Source organism: Corythoichthys intestinalis, chromosome 1 (assembly GCF_030265065.1).
Source record: "Corythoichthys intestinalis isolate RoL2023-P3 chromosome 1, ASM3026506v1, whole genome shotgun sequence".
NCBI lineage: Eukaryota > Metazoa > Chordata > Actinopteri > Syngnathiformes > Syngnathidae > Corythoichthys > Corythoichthys intestinalis.
Window position 1 is genome coordinate 12,958,996 of NC_080395.1, and position 17,395 is coordinate 12,976,390.

At 38.4% G+C, this 17,395-nt stretch overlaps 1 protein-coding gene across 6 annotated transcripts in view; it reads right to left on the bottom strand.

Moving 5' to 3' along the window:
- Window positions 1-13,524, bottom strand: part of LOC130915778 (gastrula zinc finger protein XlCGF8.2DB-like) — a 36,576-nt gene extending 23,052 nt beyond the window's left edge. Inside the window, exons 1-2 of one of the 6 annotated variants that reach the window (XM_057835898.1) lie at window positions 13,316-13,510; window positions 12,533-12,672 (exon numbers count right to left, since the gene is read on the bottom strand). In XM_057835898.1, the coding sequence (XP_057691881.1) occupies window positions 12,533-12,541 (9 nt within the window). In that variant the 5' untranslated portion in view covers window positions 12,542-12,672; window positions 13,316-13,510. Of the gene's footprint in view, window positions 1-12,532; window positions 12,673-12,753; window positions 13,244-13,303 lie in introns of those variants that run through there. The other 5 variants (XM_057835906.1, XM_057835836.1, XM_057835889.1 and 2 more) reach the window with 5 other exon arrangements.
- Window positions 13,525-17,395: the final 3,871 nt, after the last annotated feature.

Here is a 17,395-nt window from a genome sequence, read left to right on the forward strand (position 1 = left end):
TCGTCCGGTGCTTACTTCAGAGAGGGGGCAATGTGTATAAAAACACAGTGATTCGTTGGATGGCATTTTGCTGGAAACTTTCATTAACAAAACAAAAACCAGCAGGGGACACAGCCACTTTTCTCGGCTCTCTTCGCTCAAATCTCTCTCAACACCTTGTTTCGCTTTCTCTCTTTTCCTCGCCCAGACATTGACTTCTTCTTCAAATATTCGTCATATTGTAGGGGACAGCGGCCCCTTGGGGATGCCGGTAACAACTGGTTGGCTGGTTACTTCCGCTAGCTCTGTTTGTGCATTATGCCTCGAGAGAGTTGTATACATAAAATACAATATTGGTGCTACCAGCCTACACGACACGCTTTTTGCGACTCCAGGCATTTTTTTTTTTCCCGGTCCAATATGCATACCTGTCAAGTTGTTCGGTTTCCACGCAGTTTGTACATGTGAGCACTGATTTTTAAATCTGTACGTTTTTCTTGCATTACGTTTTTTTTTTCCTCCGTCAGGATTTTGTCGCCGTTTCGGGAACGAGACAATGCGCGTTGTGATGCGTTACTACGTTGGTTGAATGTAGGACTGCAGCTATCGATTATTTTAGTAGTCGATTAATCGATGAACTAATTAGTTCGAATAATCGAGTTATCGGATAAGGAACACGAAAAATTAAAATACCTGAGCTGAGCCACAAACAGTATAAAAAAATAAATAGATAAGGATCTATGTACAACAAAAGAACAATTGGCTAACTTAAATAGCAAAAGTCCGCTAGCTTAAATGCTATAAAATGCAAAGGTTTTTTTACAATGCTCCTAACAAATGGTTCGGACACATATTCCCACAAAAAACGGCTAAATATACCTATAAACTAAATTACGAATGCATTAAAACACGAGCTCAAACAAAAACTTAGCTTACCTTGGTCTGAACAGGGAACAGGTGGATTAAGCCATATGAGATGAGGCAGACCAGAGGGTAATGTATCAAAATAAACCATTACAACGCCACTTTAATAAAACGAATACTCGAAGAACAAAATTTAATTCGAATATTTTTTTCTAATCGAATACTCGAGTTAATCAATTAATCGTTCCAGCACTAGTTGAATGCTGCGAGAAAAGTCAAACACTGAGAGAGAAGAGTGTTTGTTGTGACGCTGTAGCAAACGCGATGCTAGGCGGCTCCAATATTTCCTGACTGTAGCTGACAGCCTACAATCTACGCCTAGATATCACCCGCCTATAGAACGACATGCGAAATGACAGTCGACAGCGTTAATAAACAGCCGCCATTTTGAAGCATTAGGCTTCTCAGAAAGGCTCTGTTTTAGTGAACCTTCCTAGCGAACTTAAGTGACTTTTTATCTAAAATACTCCTAAATCGGCAAAATCTTGACTTGAATCTAACTTTAAATGATGAAACAGTTTTAAAACTTTAACATGTCAAAAGTAGACAGAAGGGAACTAATGCAAAAACGGTAGCAATTTTAACAACTTTAACAGTTGAATCACAACATTAAACGATTTCCAAACATAGCAAAGGTTACTATGTTTTTTTTGTTTTTGTTTTTTTAATCTGTAGTGGGAAGGGCACTAGGGCCTTGGGGAAAACCTTGTGGCAGTAAGAAGCACCCCAGGGGAACAGTTAAAAAGAAAGCTACCAGCAAGGGGCGCTGACTCACTTTCCTAGAGGCAAGCCCGTGATCAGGAGCAATTCACCTCAGGTGCGTTAGCTAGTGATGGCCAAATGAAGCCTTATGAAGCAATGAAGCTTTGCAGCCAATTGGTTTGCACATGTAGCAAAGCTTCATTGTGCTTCATTTACTCTATGGCGCCATCAAGTGGTCTACAAGCCCAAGAGGTCAACATTGTTAAGAATTCAATGGTTATTTGATTATGAGAAAGATATGAATGTGCTTATGTTAGTAATTTAGTATGTGAACAAAATAACAAAACAAAAATAACAAAACAAGTACTAAGGATAATTTGTTATTCATTTTTGTTGAGAAATAATAGCTTTCCCACAGTGGCTGGCTTTAAACGGTTTCTTTTTTTTGGACAATATTTCACCAGCTTTAGAAAATATTCTTCTTTCACAAGGCACAGATGAAGCTGGGGTGCTGATAAATGTGAGTGTCAGTTTTTATAAATTTGGGTAGGTATTCTTTTGTGCCTCCCAGTACACTAATGGATTGTTCATTCTGTTGATGTTTGGTTCAGATAGGTACACACACTCACATTTATATTAATGTAGTTCTTCTCCCTTACCTTATTGAAAGCAATCAAATGAAAATGTTCCCATACAGGGGAGGATCGCTTTTTTTTTTTGCGCAATTTCCATCGCAAGCAAAGGACAAGGCTCGAAAAAAGATTGCACTGGTTGCACTGTTGCGCACAGATCATGTAACAAGTACAGGAGCCCGAAATGCACAAAATGTGAGATAACAGGCGATCGCCATTGCGTTTTGCAACCAATTTATACCGTTGTCTGTAGGCTACTGTGTTTGCAATGCGCGCCGAACGTCGGATCACTTCCGAAGCATATATCACTTCAGCCGGCCGGCGAGGCTTCTCACGTCATCATTTCCGGGTTCTGCCGAAATGACGCGCGCCTCGCTACAAGCCTCGTGGAAACACCCCTCCCATTACTCGACACAAGCTTCGGAACCTCGGCCCATTTCGTCCCATCACTAGCGTTAGCTCGGACGCCAAAGACTGCTGCGTGTGGCGTTCGGTGGATCTATGCTCACTATGGACATAGCAGAAGGTAATATTATTTTATTTGAAATTGTTGCCACAGTCATTATTAACTTAAACTGGGCATTCAATTTTAGCATCCAGGCACCTGTTTGGCCTCATCAGTAAAGTGTGTGTCATCGATTCTTCAAGGAGGTATTTAAGCAATGTGTTTTAAGTTTGTGTACATGCCTTAATTATGTTTTCTGCTTAATCTAATAGGACCCTGGCATGTGTCACTGTTTTTCCCCTTTCTAATTAGTATTTTAAGAGTTTATAGTTTTTATTTATTTGTTTATGAAGTTAATGGGATTGTGCAATTTGTGGGGCTGGCGTTTGCTGTGATTTCAACCAAAGTGGCTTGTAGTGTTGCCGTGTTTCCAGTGTTCTTTTAAGCAGGCCACTGATTATTAAAATTGTTTGTTTTTAAATTATACCAGCCCCACTAACTAGGATTTCTTGCATATGCACTTTCCCGTTTCTGTCTTTTGTTTCTTTTATTCAAAATAAATACAGTGTTTTGATCCAGTCCTAGCCTCTTGTTCAGTTTATTCGGAACATACCTGCATGTATTAAATTATTATGTTGTTGTGCCATTTCTGGCCACTACAATGGAAAAAAAAAAACATGAAAGGTAACACCAGTTACTTTGCCAAGTAACTAATTACTCCTATATTCAGGTAACTGAGTTGCTAACTCAATTACTTTTTGGGAGAAGTAATTTGTAACTAGACATGTGCCGGTTACCGGTTTCACGGTTTACCGTGGTGTGAAAACGTCGCGGTTTCAAAACCACTAAAATTTTCTGTCAAACCTTAGTAGGGTATTTCTATTTTTCATGTGCCAAAATGCAGCCGAAGTGGCTTGGTGCGGCACCGCTCACCCCTTCCCGTTTGTTGCCGTGAGTGTCACTAAACAGCCGGCAAACCCAAAAACAAATCCTCCAAACACAAGGCGTACTTTTCTTCAATTTATTGAGCTCTCAAATGGTGAAATATACAAATACATTTAAAACGCTGTACAATTGTATTTTTCCACGTGTGATTAGGTTCAACAGGATAGCAGTAGCTCCGTTAAAAAGTTCGCCAAAAACAAAACACACATTTTCCTTTCAAATTCAATATACAAACTAACTAAAACTTACAAAGACGAATGTTACCCTGGGCTAAACTGGGAGAGCAGCTTCTTTTATGTCTCACAGCCGCGGAGTGAGAGAAAAGCTTGAATGCAGGAGGGAAAGAAAAAGAATCGCGTCAAAGATCGCTAATTGAGAGTTCTCACTCCATTTTTTTTTTTTTTTTTTTTGGAAACCTTTCCTCAACAATATTTACATTTTAACTAATTTATAAAACTTATACATTTTTAACTAACTTATTAACTTATGAATTCTTTGTTCTTTTTAACACACAAAGGCATGGCATCATGTAGACTAGAGTTGACACAGTGACTGAAAATGGCGAAACTTCACTTGAGCTTCCCCCCTCAAAAAAGTCATACAGTATATATTTTTAATTTTATTTAGAAGTGTTTTTACTTTTTATAGCAATTATTTTGTTCTTACTCTAATATTGAGCAACTTGAGCTGTGGCTGTGGGTATAGTCTAGGTTCTATTTATTTTAATTACCTTGGTCTTTCTGAAAGAAAGAACAAGGTATTGTTATTGTGCAACTTTATTGTACTTATTATTTATTCATCTTATTCTCCGCGTTTTTTTGAGCCAACGCACAGCCCAAACCGTAGCACCGATCGGCACAGTTCAAGTATCGGCACGACCGGAATTTTCGCGTGACGATGGGAATTTTTCAAACCGCCACGAAAAATTTTCCGTTCGCCCGTAAACGGCAATTTTCCGAAAAATAAAAAAAGTTTCAAAATGTATCTAGTCCTACAATTTTTGACCAAATCACATAATTTGGGCATCAAAAATTCCGGGACGGTGAGGGGCATAAAAGTTGTATACAGAATTTGGCAAAAATTTACGGTTCCCCGGAAATTTGCCAAAAACTTTCCTATTCATTTTGAATGGAAAAAAAACGCGCGCTTCACAGCCCGAACCGTTAGACCGATCGGCACCGTTCAAGTATCGGCACGACCGGAATTTTCGCGTGACACAGGAAACTTTACAAATGGCCCCGAAAATTTTTCCGTTCGTCCGTAAACGGCAATTTTCCGTGAAAAAAAAAAAAGTTTCAAAATGTATCTAGTCCTACAATTTTTGACCAAATCAAATAATTTGGGCATCAAAAATTCCGGGACGGTGAGGGGCATAAAAGTTGTATACAGAATTTGGAAAAAAATTACGCTTCCTCGGAAATTTGCCAAAAACTATCCCATTCATTTCGAATGGGAAAAGTTCCCATTCACTTCCAATGGGATTTCCAACGGAATTTACATTGCATTGATGCCATTGACAGCCATGCATGTCGAATCTACTGATGCCAATGTACTTGGATTCAATTGACTATATAGATGTCGATGCCATTGACTGCCATGGACGTCCAAAATTTTTCCCATTCATTTTCAATGGGGAAAAAACAAAATTGCCCCAAATCAACAGAAAATGACCAGATATCAATAGGACGTGTCCCCCAAACTTCCCCAATTCCATTGACGCTTATGAAGGGTGCCGCCATTGACTTACATGGACGTCCAAAATTTTTCCCATTCATTTTCAATGGGGAAAAAACTAAATTTCTCCAAATCAACAGAAAATGACCAGATATCAATAGGACGTATATCCCAAACGTCCCCAATTCCATTGACGCTTATGGGGGGTGCTGCCATTGACGTCCATGGACGTCCAAAATTTTACCCATTCATTTTCAATGGGAAATTTTTTTTTTTCCCCAAATCAACAGAAAATGACTAGATATCATTAGGACCTGTCCCCCAAATGTCCCCGATTGCATTACCGCTTATGGAGGGTGATGCCATTGACGTCCATGGACGTCCAAACTTCCCATTCTTTTCCAATGGCATTTCTTCATGTTTGTTCATTCTATTGATGCCAATGTACTTGGATTCCATTGACGGTTATGTAAGTTGATACCATTGACGTCCATGGACGTCCAAAATTTTTCCCATTCATTTTCAATGGGAATTTTTTTTTTTTTTCCCAAATCAACAGAAAATGACTAGATATCATTAGGACGTGTCCCCCAAATGTCCCCGATTGCATTGCCGCTTATGGAGGGTGATGCCATTGACTTTCATGGACGTCCAAACTTCCCATTAAATCCCAATGGCATTTCTTCATGTTTGTTCATTCTATTGATGCCAATGTACTTGGATTCCATTGACGCTTATGTAAGTTGATACCATTGACGTCCATGGACGTCCAAAATTTTTCCCATTCATTTTCAATGGGAAATTTTTTTTTTTCCTCAAATCAACAGAAAATGACTAGATATCATTAGGACGTGTCCCCCAAATGTCCCCGATTGCATTGCCGCTTATGGGGGGTGATGCCATTGACGTCCATGGACGTCCAAACTTCCCATTCATTTCCAAAGGCATTTCTTCATGTTTGTTCATTCTATTGATGCCAATGTACTTGGATTCCATTGACGCTTATGTAAGTTGATACCATTGACGTCCATGGACGTCCAAAATTTTTCCCATTCATTTTCAATGGGAAATTTTTTTTTTTCCTCAAATCAACAGAAAATGACTAGATATCATTAGGACGTGTCCCCCAAATGTCCCCGATTGCATTGCCGCTTATGGGGGGTGATGCCATTGACGTCCAGGGACGTCCAAACTTCCCATTCATTTCCAATGGCATTTCTTCATGTTTGTTCATTCTTTTGATGCCAATGTACTTGGATTCCATTGACGGTTATGTAAGTTGATACCATTGACGTCCATGGACGTCCAAAATTTTTCCCATTCATTTTCAATGGGAATTTTTTTTTTTTCCCCAAATCAACAGAAAATGACTAGATATCATTAGGACGTGTCCCCCAAATGTCCCCGATTGCATTGCCGCTTATGGGGGGTGATGCCATTGACGTCCATGGACGTCCAAACTTCCCATTCATTTCCAAAGGCATTTCTTCATGTTTGTTCATTCTATTGATGCCAATGTACTTGGATTCCATTGACGCTTATGTAAGTTGATACCATTGACGTCCATGGACGTCCAAAATTTTTCCCATTCATTTTCAATGGGATTTTTTTTTTTTTCCCAAATCAACAGAAAATGACTAGATATCATTAGGACGTGTCCCCCAAATGTCCCCGATTGCATTGCCGCTTATGGAGGGTGATGCCATTGACGTTCATGGACGTCCAAACTTCCCATTCATTTCCAATGGCATTTCTTCATGTTTGTTCATTTTATTGATGCCAATGTACTTGGATTCCATTGACGCTTATGTAAGTTGATACCATTGACGTCCATGGACGTCCAAAATTTTTCCCATTCATTTTCAATGGGAATTTTTTTTTTTTTCCCAAATCAACAGAAAATGACTACATATCAATAGGACGTGTCCCCCAAACTTCCCCGATTCCATTAACAATTATGGAGGGTGCTGCCATTGACGGACATGGACGTCCAATTCTCCCAATCTTTTCTAATGGCTTTAACTTTGTTTAGTGCCAATGACTGGCATTATGGTCCATTCTATTGATAGACCTGAGTGGGGCTAAGATTTGTATCTCCACAGAGGAAAGACCAAGGTGTGTAATTTCTCCCGAAATTGCAGTTTCTAGTTATTATTATTATTATTATTCATCTTATTCTCCGCGTTTTTTTGAGCCAACGCACAGCCCAAACCGTAGCACCGATCGGCACCGTTCAAGTATCGGCACGACCGGATTTTTCGTGTGACGATGGGAATTTTTCAAACCGCCACGAAAAATTTTCCGTTCGCCCGTAAACGGCAATTTTCCGAAAAATTAAAAAAGTTTCAAAATGTATCTAGTCCTACAATTTTTGACCAAATCACATAATTTGGGCATCAAAAATTCCGGGACGGTGAGGGGCATAAAAGTTGTATACAGAATTTGGCAAAAATTTACGGTTCCCCGGAAATTTGCCAAAAACTTTCCTATTCATTTTGAATGGAAAAAAAACGCGCGCTTCACAGCCTGAACCGTTAGACCGATCGGCACCGTTCAAGTATCGGCACGACCGGAATTTTCGCGTGACACAGGAAACTTTACAAATGGCCCCGAAAATTTTTCCGTTCGTCCGTAAACGGCAATTTTCCGTGAAAAAAAAAAAAGTTTCAAAATGTATCTAGTCCTACAATTTTTGACCAAATCAAATAATTTGGGCATCAAAAATTCCGGGACGGTGAGGGGCATAAAAGTTGTATACAGAATTTGGAAAAAAATTACGCTTCCTCGGAAATTTGCCAAAAACTATCCCATTCATTTCGAATGGGAAAAGTCCCATTCACTTCCAATGGGATTTCCAATGGAATTTACATTGCATTGATGCCATTGACGGCCATGCATGTCGAATCTACTGATGCCAATGTACTTGGATTCAACTGACTATATAGATGTCGATGCCATTGACTGCCATGGACGTCCAAAAATTTTCCCATTCATTTTCAATGGGGAAAAAACAAAATTACCCCAAATCAACAGAAAATGACCAGATATCAATAGGACGTGTCCCCCAAACTTCCCCAATTCCATTGACGCTTATGAAGGGTGCCGCCATTGACTTACATGGACGTCCAAAATTTTTCCCATTCATTTTCAATGGGGAAAAAACAAAATTTCTCCAAATCAACAGAAAATGACCAGATATCAATAGGACGTATATCCCAAACGTCCCCAATTCCATTGACGCTTATGGGGGGTGCTGCCATTGACGTCCATGGACGTCCAAAATTTTACCCATTCATTTTCAATGGGAATTTTTTTTTTTCCCCAAATCAACAGAAAATGACTAGATATCAATAGGACCTGTCCCCCAAATGTCCCCGATTGCATTGCTGCTTATGGAGGGTGATGCCATTGACGTCCAGGGACGTCCAAACTTCCCATTCATTTCCAATGGCATTTCTTCATGTTTGTTCATTCTTTTGATGCCAATGTACTTGGATTCCATTGACGCTTATGTAAGTTGATACCATTGACGTCCATGGACGTCCAAAATTTTTCCCATTCATTTTCAATGGGAATTTTTTTTTTTTCCCCAAATCAACAGAAAATGACTAGATATCATTAGGACGTGTCCCCCAAATGTCCCCGATTGCATTGCCGCTTATGGGGGGTGATGCCATTGACGTCCATGGACGTCCAAACTTCCCATTCATTTCCAAAGGCATTTCTTCATGTTTGTTCATTCTATTGATGCCAATGTACTTGGATTCCATTGACGCTTATGTAAGTTGATACCATTGACGTCCATGGACGTCCAAAATTTTTCCCATTCATTTTCAATGGGATTTTTTTTTTTTTCCCAAATCAACAGAAAATGACTAGATATCATTAGGACGTGTCCCCCAAATGTCCCCGATTGCATTGCCGCTTATGGAGGGTGATGCCATTGACGTTCATGGACGTCCAAACTTCCCATTCATTTCCAATGGCATTTCTTCATGTTTGTTCATTTTATTGATGCCAATGTACTTGGATTCCATTGACGCTTATGTAAGTTGATACCATTGACGTCCATGGACGTCCAAAATTTTTCCCATTCATTTTCAATGGGAATTTTTTTTTTTTTCCCCAAATCAACAGAAAATGACTAGATATCAATAGGACGTGTCCCCCAAACTTCCCCGATTCCATTAACAATTATGGAGGGTGCTGCCATTGACGGACATGGACGTCCAATTCTCCCAATCTTTTCTAATGCCTTTAACTTTGTTTAGTGCCAATGACTGGCATTATGGTCCATTCTATTGATAGACCTGAGTGGGGCTAAGATTTGTATCTCCACAGAGGAAAGACCAAGGTGTGTAATTTCTCCCGAAATTGCAGTTTCTAGTTGTATATAATATTTGTTATTTTTTGTTAATTTATTTATTTTCACATTATATTCATGTTCCAATTTGCAAATATGTTTTGAAAAAATCCTGTTCGTGTTTTTTTTTCTTTTTTTTAAACCCATACATCTCAAAATTTTGGAGCTATAATTGCAATACCGTGATACCGTGAAACCGCGGTATTTTTGCTCACGGTTATCGTACCGTGAAAATCTCATACCGGCACATGCCTATTTGTTACTGTAATTAATTTTTAAAAGCAAGATTAACAACACTGGTCATAAAGATGAAGTCGGCAGAATGAAAACTGACGAAAGCGGAGATTTTATTTGGCCAATTTGTTGCCGAACACAATTTGCCCGCAACTATTGTTGATCACTTCTCAGAATTAGCAAAAGAGATGTTCCCTGACTCAAAGATTGCATCAGTCAGTTAATTTTATCAATTTACCTTGTTAATTTATAATTGGACACACTAACGAACTACCTTCAAGTCAAACTGAACAGCGAGCTGAAGTGCAAAGAAGTGCAGCCATCAAGACATGATAGAAATTGCCAAAAGTGCTACATACAATTACTGTATAACAAAAGTCACTGTTAAATTTGAGTCATTGTGATGTAGCTGAAGATATTGATTGTTCTTTGATTGCACCAGGTTATATGTTACAATATTACCAACAAAATCATATTATTTTAGAAATTGAGTTTTATTTTTGTTTCATATTGTACGCTATATACAACGTAAGATTAGTCACCATTAGTCACTATTTGTGAGATTGCCAACCGCCTCGAGTTGACAGGTATGAATATGGCTCTTTCACCATTTTGGGTTGCCGACTCCTGCGTTAACCGATCAACTTTTCCTGAAAACAAACTTTACAAATCGGAAGTGGCGTTAAGCCAAAGCAATCGGAATGCGTTTGCGTGTCTTGGCTAGCGAGCTAAGCTAAGCAAAACTAAGTAAAAGGGTATGTCAACCCCTGGGGAAATGTTAATATTCCATCATTTATCCATAAACGCGTGCCTTTTGTATTCATATCATGCCACTTCGTGTACCGTGATTTTCTGACGATAAGCCGCTACTTTTTTCCTTCATTCTGAATCGTGCGGCTTATAGTCCAATGAGGCTTATTTGTTGATTTATTTGGGTTAATAGGTAGCACATGCCTCCTAGCATTTATTGCAGCGCCAACAATGTAAATACCAATCAAAATTCATGTTCTGTGCAAATTATTTATTCAGTCACTGTTCCAACTGTTCCATTAATTGCTAGTTATGGCATTTGGGAACACTTTATTTGAAATGTGTGTCATGAGAATGTCATAATTATGACATGACACTATTATGGGCATTACTGAATGCTTATAACAGATGTCATTAAGTGTCATCCAGCAAGTTATGTTAAGAACTCTTTTTATGTCCAGCTCGGATCTTTTAAATCCATTCAAAAGTGAGATAATTTGCCGGATAACACTAATGACTTCTGTTATAAGCATTCATTCATGCTCATGACAGTGTCATGTCATGATTATGATTGTCAAATGACAGTCTTGTGGCGCCACTGTCAAATAGTGTCACCAAATAGCATAAATAGGAATTAATGAAACAATTGGAACACTAACTGAATAAATAATTAGCACAGAACATGAATTTTGATTGTTATTTTCATCTGGAGCACTGCAATGCAAACTAGGAGGCATGTTGGAGAGCAACCGGGTTGACAGCAGGTGGCAGCAAAGGTTGACTGTCTCCCCCAAGGGAGCAGTAATGGCCAAATGAAGCAATGAAGCTTTGCAGCCAAATGATTCAAAGCTTCATTGTGGTTCATTTGGTCTTATGACAGTCGTGTGATGCCACTGTCAAATGAAGTGCTACTAGTTGATATCTTTCGGTGTAAATATCCCATAATACAGTGAGGACAGTTGCAGCTTATAGTCCAGTGCCGCTTATCTATGAGCAAATGCAGTTTTTGTGTCACATTTGGTGGGTGGCGGCTTATAGTCAGGTGCGCCTCATAGTGCGAAAATTACGGTAATTACACACAAGAAAATGAGAGAAACTTGGATCGATTGTCAAGCTAAAACGACCGGCGCCCGAGATCTAGCAGATTGTGTGCGTGACATCATTACAAGTGAGGAGAGTGCCACCGGCCACTAGGGGGCAGCGCCTGTCTGCATCAATATAATTCCTTCTAGTGAGGGGAGTATTAGGGGTGTTTTGAGCTGTTTATGCTGTTGCATTGTGTTCGTCTTGCTCTGCACATATTCCAGGTTCCCTCATGAAGAAACACCCCTCGTTGTCAATAAAAGAGAATTCAGAATTGACTGTGAGGGGTGTTTCTTCAACAAGAAAAAGGCTCAGTGCTTTAATACTGAATGGCGGCGATGATGGCAGACAATTTTGTTTCTAATTCCAGCGACGAATCCAACGTAGAAGGGCGTAACGAATGTTCATCTAATGGTGACAAAGAGAGTTACGAAGCTTTAATTGGTGTTTTAGGTTACCAATTTGAGCCCAAACGAACGCCAATGCAGCGTAATGAAACGGTCACTGAGGGGAGCAATGACACTGATGAAACATCGGCAGCAGATCGTGTGGGAAACACCGAATGGTTTGTTTTGCATTTCTTTTTGTGAAGCTGATACACGACCGCAAATTAAAGTAATATATAGAATGATTATCATTTATTGTGCTATCATAGGTTTTCGCTTTGCCAACAGACACAAATATGAATGGGATTAAAGGATTTGTTCTATATATTTTACGAGCGATGATTAATACATGTGTCCAGTCCTATATCCAATGCGTGATATGTTGTTTTTTTTTTAATTATAAAAGAGTACTCACTCTGGCCATTTCCAGCTTAGCAACTACCCTCCTTTGCTTTGCCTGGGGTGGTGGGGTGGTCTCATCAGTGGCAGTCTTCGTCCTCTTTCTTCGTGTCTTGGGACATTTAGGTGGCTGTGCGTGTATGGTGGGCACCGCATCTGCTTTGAGCAGCAAACTTTTAGCAAAACCCGATTTCACTTGTCCATAGTTCAAGAAGCTTTCAGGTGGAAAATGCATACCACACAAAACCGTGCCGGAGGCTGGGTCTGGAAAATTAGCCCTCTTAGCACGGACGAACTTTACCCATTGTCTGCGTAGTCCAGCTTTTTTTTTCGCGTTCGGGAACTCATGGATACTATATTCCGATAAATAGCTATTTGTACACCACATAGCACAGCAGTTTGTAACCATTTTAGTGATGTTTTGGTCAAACAAACCGAGAGGACAAACCCGAACGCTTCTCTCTCGTCGATAAAAAAACAATGGCACCTGGCTCCGCCTCGACTTTCATTCCCTTGTAGTGACGTCGCCGCCCCCATTCGGCTGTTTCCGCAACACTTTCGGAAATGTTCGTCATTTTCGATCTATTTTCGATAATTGCTCATTAATGTGATTGATTTTTGTTAACTTTATCAATATTTGTTATCTTGGCACATAAAGGTTCTATTGATGTCTCACACCCCCTTTACGTTTTCATACTCTTTAAGTAAGCCTGCGAAGCTTCAACATCAGGCCAAACGACTTCCACTAAGCTTAAAGATGGGACGTTTTAGTCCACTAAATTCTTACTTGGGTACTCACCCGATGAGAACACTTGGAAGAAACGCGTTTCGTTAGAAGAAGGCTACAGGAAAAACCTGAAAGTCTGCGTTGCGTCAAGTGAACCGGAAGTAGAAACGATCAGTTGCTGAAACTTCAGGGTAATACGTTGAAGCGTTTGGAACCAAAACAACTTCAAATCACGGGACTCCAGAAAAAGACAAAAAAAGATATATATGATTGACATATCGGAATTTGCGTCATAACTATCAATAACTTAATTTTGAAGGGTCAGAATTCTGTTCGCAAAATCTAACAAAAATGCTGCACTTCTTCCATCAACGAACATAACAATGAAGTCGTTACATTTTAGAGCACTGAAGCTTCTCAGGCTCACTTTCTTTAGTTTTTTTTTTTTTTTTTTTTTTTTTTTTGCTAGCCATGAGACCGAGTTATTCCAAAAGTACGAAAAATGAAGCGTGCAAGAAATAACTACTTCGAGGCGAAGAGAAGGAACGGCCAGGAGAGGTCGCTGTTGGAAAGAAGCCTCTTCTCGTAGCAGGTTGTCTCATTTGACTTTGATAAATAAACAAAATATATATTTGCTAACATATTACGGTATTTAAAATTTTGATTCATATGTGTATTTGTTTTAATTCCATGAAATAAATTGATAAATTATTACAATACAAATAAACTATTTACAATAGAAGAAGTTTGGGGAAAAAAAGAGTCGATAACTATGGGGCACCGTTTGTAAAGCAGCAGATGCTCAAAATTACGACAACATTTTCTCACATTTAGCACAACACAATGTTTAAAACGTGGTGTGAAATTTTTTGAGTCACTTTTTTTTTTTTGCACATTTACAACATTATTTAGCAACTTAAATATTTATTTTTAAATAAGAAGTTTTTGACCTGATTGTTGAAATCCAAAACTAAATATTTAATTTAAATCTTAAATTTATATCCTATATTGGAAATGGTTGGAACTAAATATTTATATGCAAATTCACATGACCGGAGACCGGAAGTAACAAAATAAGAGCTGGTGGAGCAGCTGTCTGTTAACGTTGGTTGAAAATGAATAAAACCTACTCAACGGTGGCAGTCTGCTCTTGGACACGAGTCATTGTGATAATCACAATATATAGGTAAAATACATATTTAGGAGAAATTATTTAAAGAGTATTTTGTGTGCTCCAGCTTTTATTTTGTTACTTCCGGTCTCCAGTCATATGAATTTGCATATTAAGCTAAATATCTAGTTCCGACCGTTTCCTGATTTAACATTTAAGATATAGGATATAAGTTTAAGATTTAAATAAAATATTTAGTTCTGGATTTAAACAATCAGGTCCAAAACTTATTATCTAAAAATAAATATTTAAGTTGCTAAATAATGTAAATGTGCAAAAAGAAAAAAATGTGGCTCTAAAAATTTCACACCATTTTAAACACTGTGTGGCGCTAAATGTAAGAAAATGTTGTCATAATTTTGAGCATCTGCTTCTTTACAAACGGCGCCCCATAGATAACACATCTTCAAAGACCATGACTTTAATAATAAGGTGTTTTGGGTCGGTCTTTCAACATCATACATACACATGGCGGAAAACATACAAGATTGAAAAAACAGTTTCTGCTCTTGCACTCCTCTTTAAAAGAAACTTCTATATTTGAAACAAAAACAACTCTTGTGTTTGATAGAACAATATGTCTATATGCTGCCATAGCAGATTCATGGCGCATTAAGCCCCCACACTATTTTCAATTTGTCCGTTTTACCCTGAAAACCCCCGTTTACAGACGTCGTGCAACCGCTTTTGTTTCAACCCAGCCATAAAAAGAAGGGAAGTAATTATATTTATTATTCAAAATGTCTGTCGTTTTTAGCTTAGAATCATTAATTGATGTCTCATATTTTGTTTAAAAAAAAGAGAACGACTTTAGAAAATTATTCACTCGCGTATTTTAAAGTTTTAAACAAATTATGTCACAATGAAAAAAATGGCGTCTATAAAAAAGTCACGGGTATGTACCTCATAACGATCGCTTAATTGTATTTTTTTTGTTACTGTCGCATTTTCTCCGATATGTTAGATGATAAATAATCGATCCAAACAGAAAAAAATTGAAAGAAAAAAAACGTTTAAAAGGGTAAATGTATGAAAAAGAAAATCTCGACCACTCCTTGATGTCTGCGATTTTTGCATCGTGACCCTTGTTATATTACCATATTTCACCCATAAAAAAAAAAAAAATCCAGCTGTGGTCATTCACAGCTATGTCTTGACACTCAGTGATACATGCTACATGGAGTTTTTGGATAGAAACAAGGTAAGTACGGGATAATACCTCGTTAAAGTCATAGCGTCTGTAATTCTGCTCTCGCGTGCTCTCTACTTCAGATAGGATTTTGCTGTTTAAATTTTTTTTTTTTAAATGCCCTCCTGTTCAAAATTTTTCTTCCCCAGAAAATTAAGATTTTAATCTTTCCAATGACGTATCACACATGCATATCGGACAATTTTGAAAGTTGGCCAAATTGGGGGTCTCAGAGCGGAACTTCAAGTCACCTGAGTGTTTTCCGCCATATATAAGCATTACATGTGTTATGTATAATAATTATTACATATGTGTCATAGTTACTTATATATACATATATTAAAGAGGACCAAGCGGGCTGGATCGGCCAGCCAAACCGGCTGACGTTGAAGCGGGGGTCTGCTTGTCGCCAAGCCGAGGAAACCGCATTCTTGGCGGGCATCTTTACCGGCCGGTGACCATGGTGTGCGACAAGCTGCCGGCCGTGTGGATTTCTCGTTGGACAGGGACACCTACAAAATGCGAGCCACCATCTTATTAAAACATGTGCCGTGATCCCAGTATTTGACAAAATACAAAACACGTAGCCATCTCACCTCACAATGGTCCCACAGTTGTCGGACTTGGTTTGGCTCACACGCCTCTCGCTGGGACATTGGGCTAGTGTGATGCAAAAAATAAACGAAATAATCTGCAAATGCAGCTGAATCTGCAGTCGTTCTGCATACTGTAGTATCGGGTTTATACTGAAGATGATTATACCGCTGACGTCACATTCGCATTCTTTGTCAATCCAGGAAGTCGCTCATTATCATGGTGTGGGCTTAAAAAATTGAATAAATTTATCAATCTCTTCCAAACAAGTCCAAGTGGTCCATTTCATTCAGGAGCATAAGATACTGCGTGAAATATGAAATAAACATGCTTTTTGCCGTGATAGGCAATTTAAGTCTTTTGAGTGAAAGCAGGGAATTTTTTTTCTCGTCACATCGGAGATGCAATTGTTGGCTGTTTTCAACAATGTACATCTAAAATAAAGACATTGTCTATAAATGGTTCAATATTAGGTGAAATGTCATTTTCTCATGTATATTTACGTATAATTGTTCTTTACCTTAAAAAAATGTTTCATCCGATTATTCAATGGAATTTTCAGGAGAATACTCAATTACTAAAATAGTTGTATTGAGTTCATTTTGTCTACTTTTATAGATAAGTCGTATTTTTCTTTTATCCCAGACAATAATTATAGGTGGTTTAATTACCTGACCTTTTCCCAGTCCATGATGTGATTTTCCCTTTTGCAGTGATCGGTGATGGCTGATTTGTGACGTTGCTGTTGTGCTTGTTCTTTTATTGCCCTAGTTTGTCTCACTGTTAAAAGTTTGCTTTATTGTCAATTCTACCACATGTGCAAGGACAGACAGAGAAGTGAAATTGCGTGACTCTCTAACCTCAGTGGCAAGTAAAAAATGAAATAAATAAATAAATATAAAAATAGACAACTGTACAATCTGACAAAATCTATGAAACAAGACACAAAATAAAAACAGGTGAATGGAAAAGAAGCTGACTAATAGTACAAATGTATTGTTCTATATACATATACACACACACATATATATATACATACAGAGGGGAGAACAAGTATTTGACATTGGCAGTGTATCAAATACTTGTTTTCCCCACTGTACATACCAACATTCATGGTTGTGCAAAAAGGGTTGGTTATATAAATTGACTAGATGACTATTTATAAATGACTGTTATAAAGTGACTATTTATAAAGTAA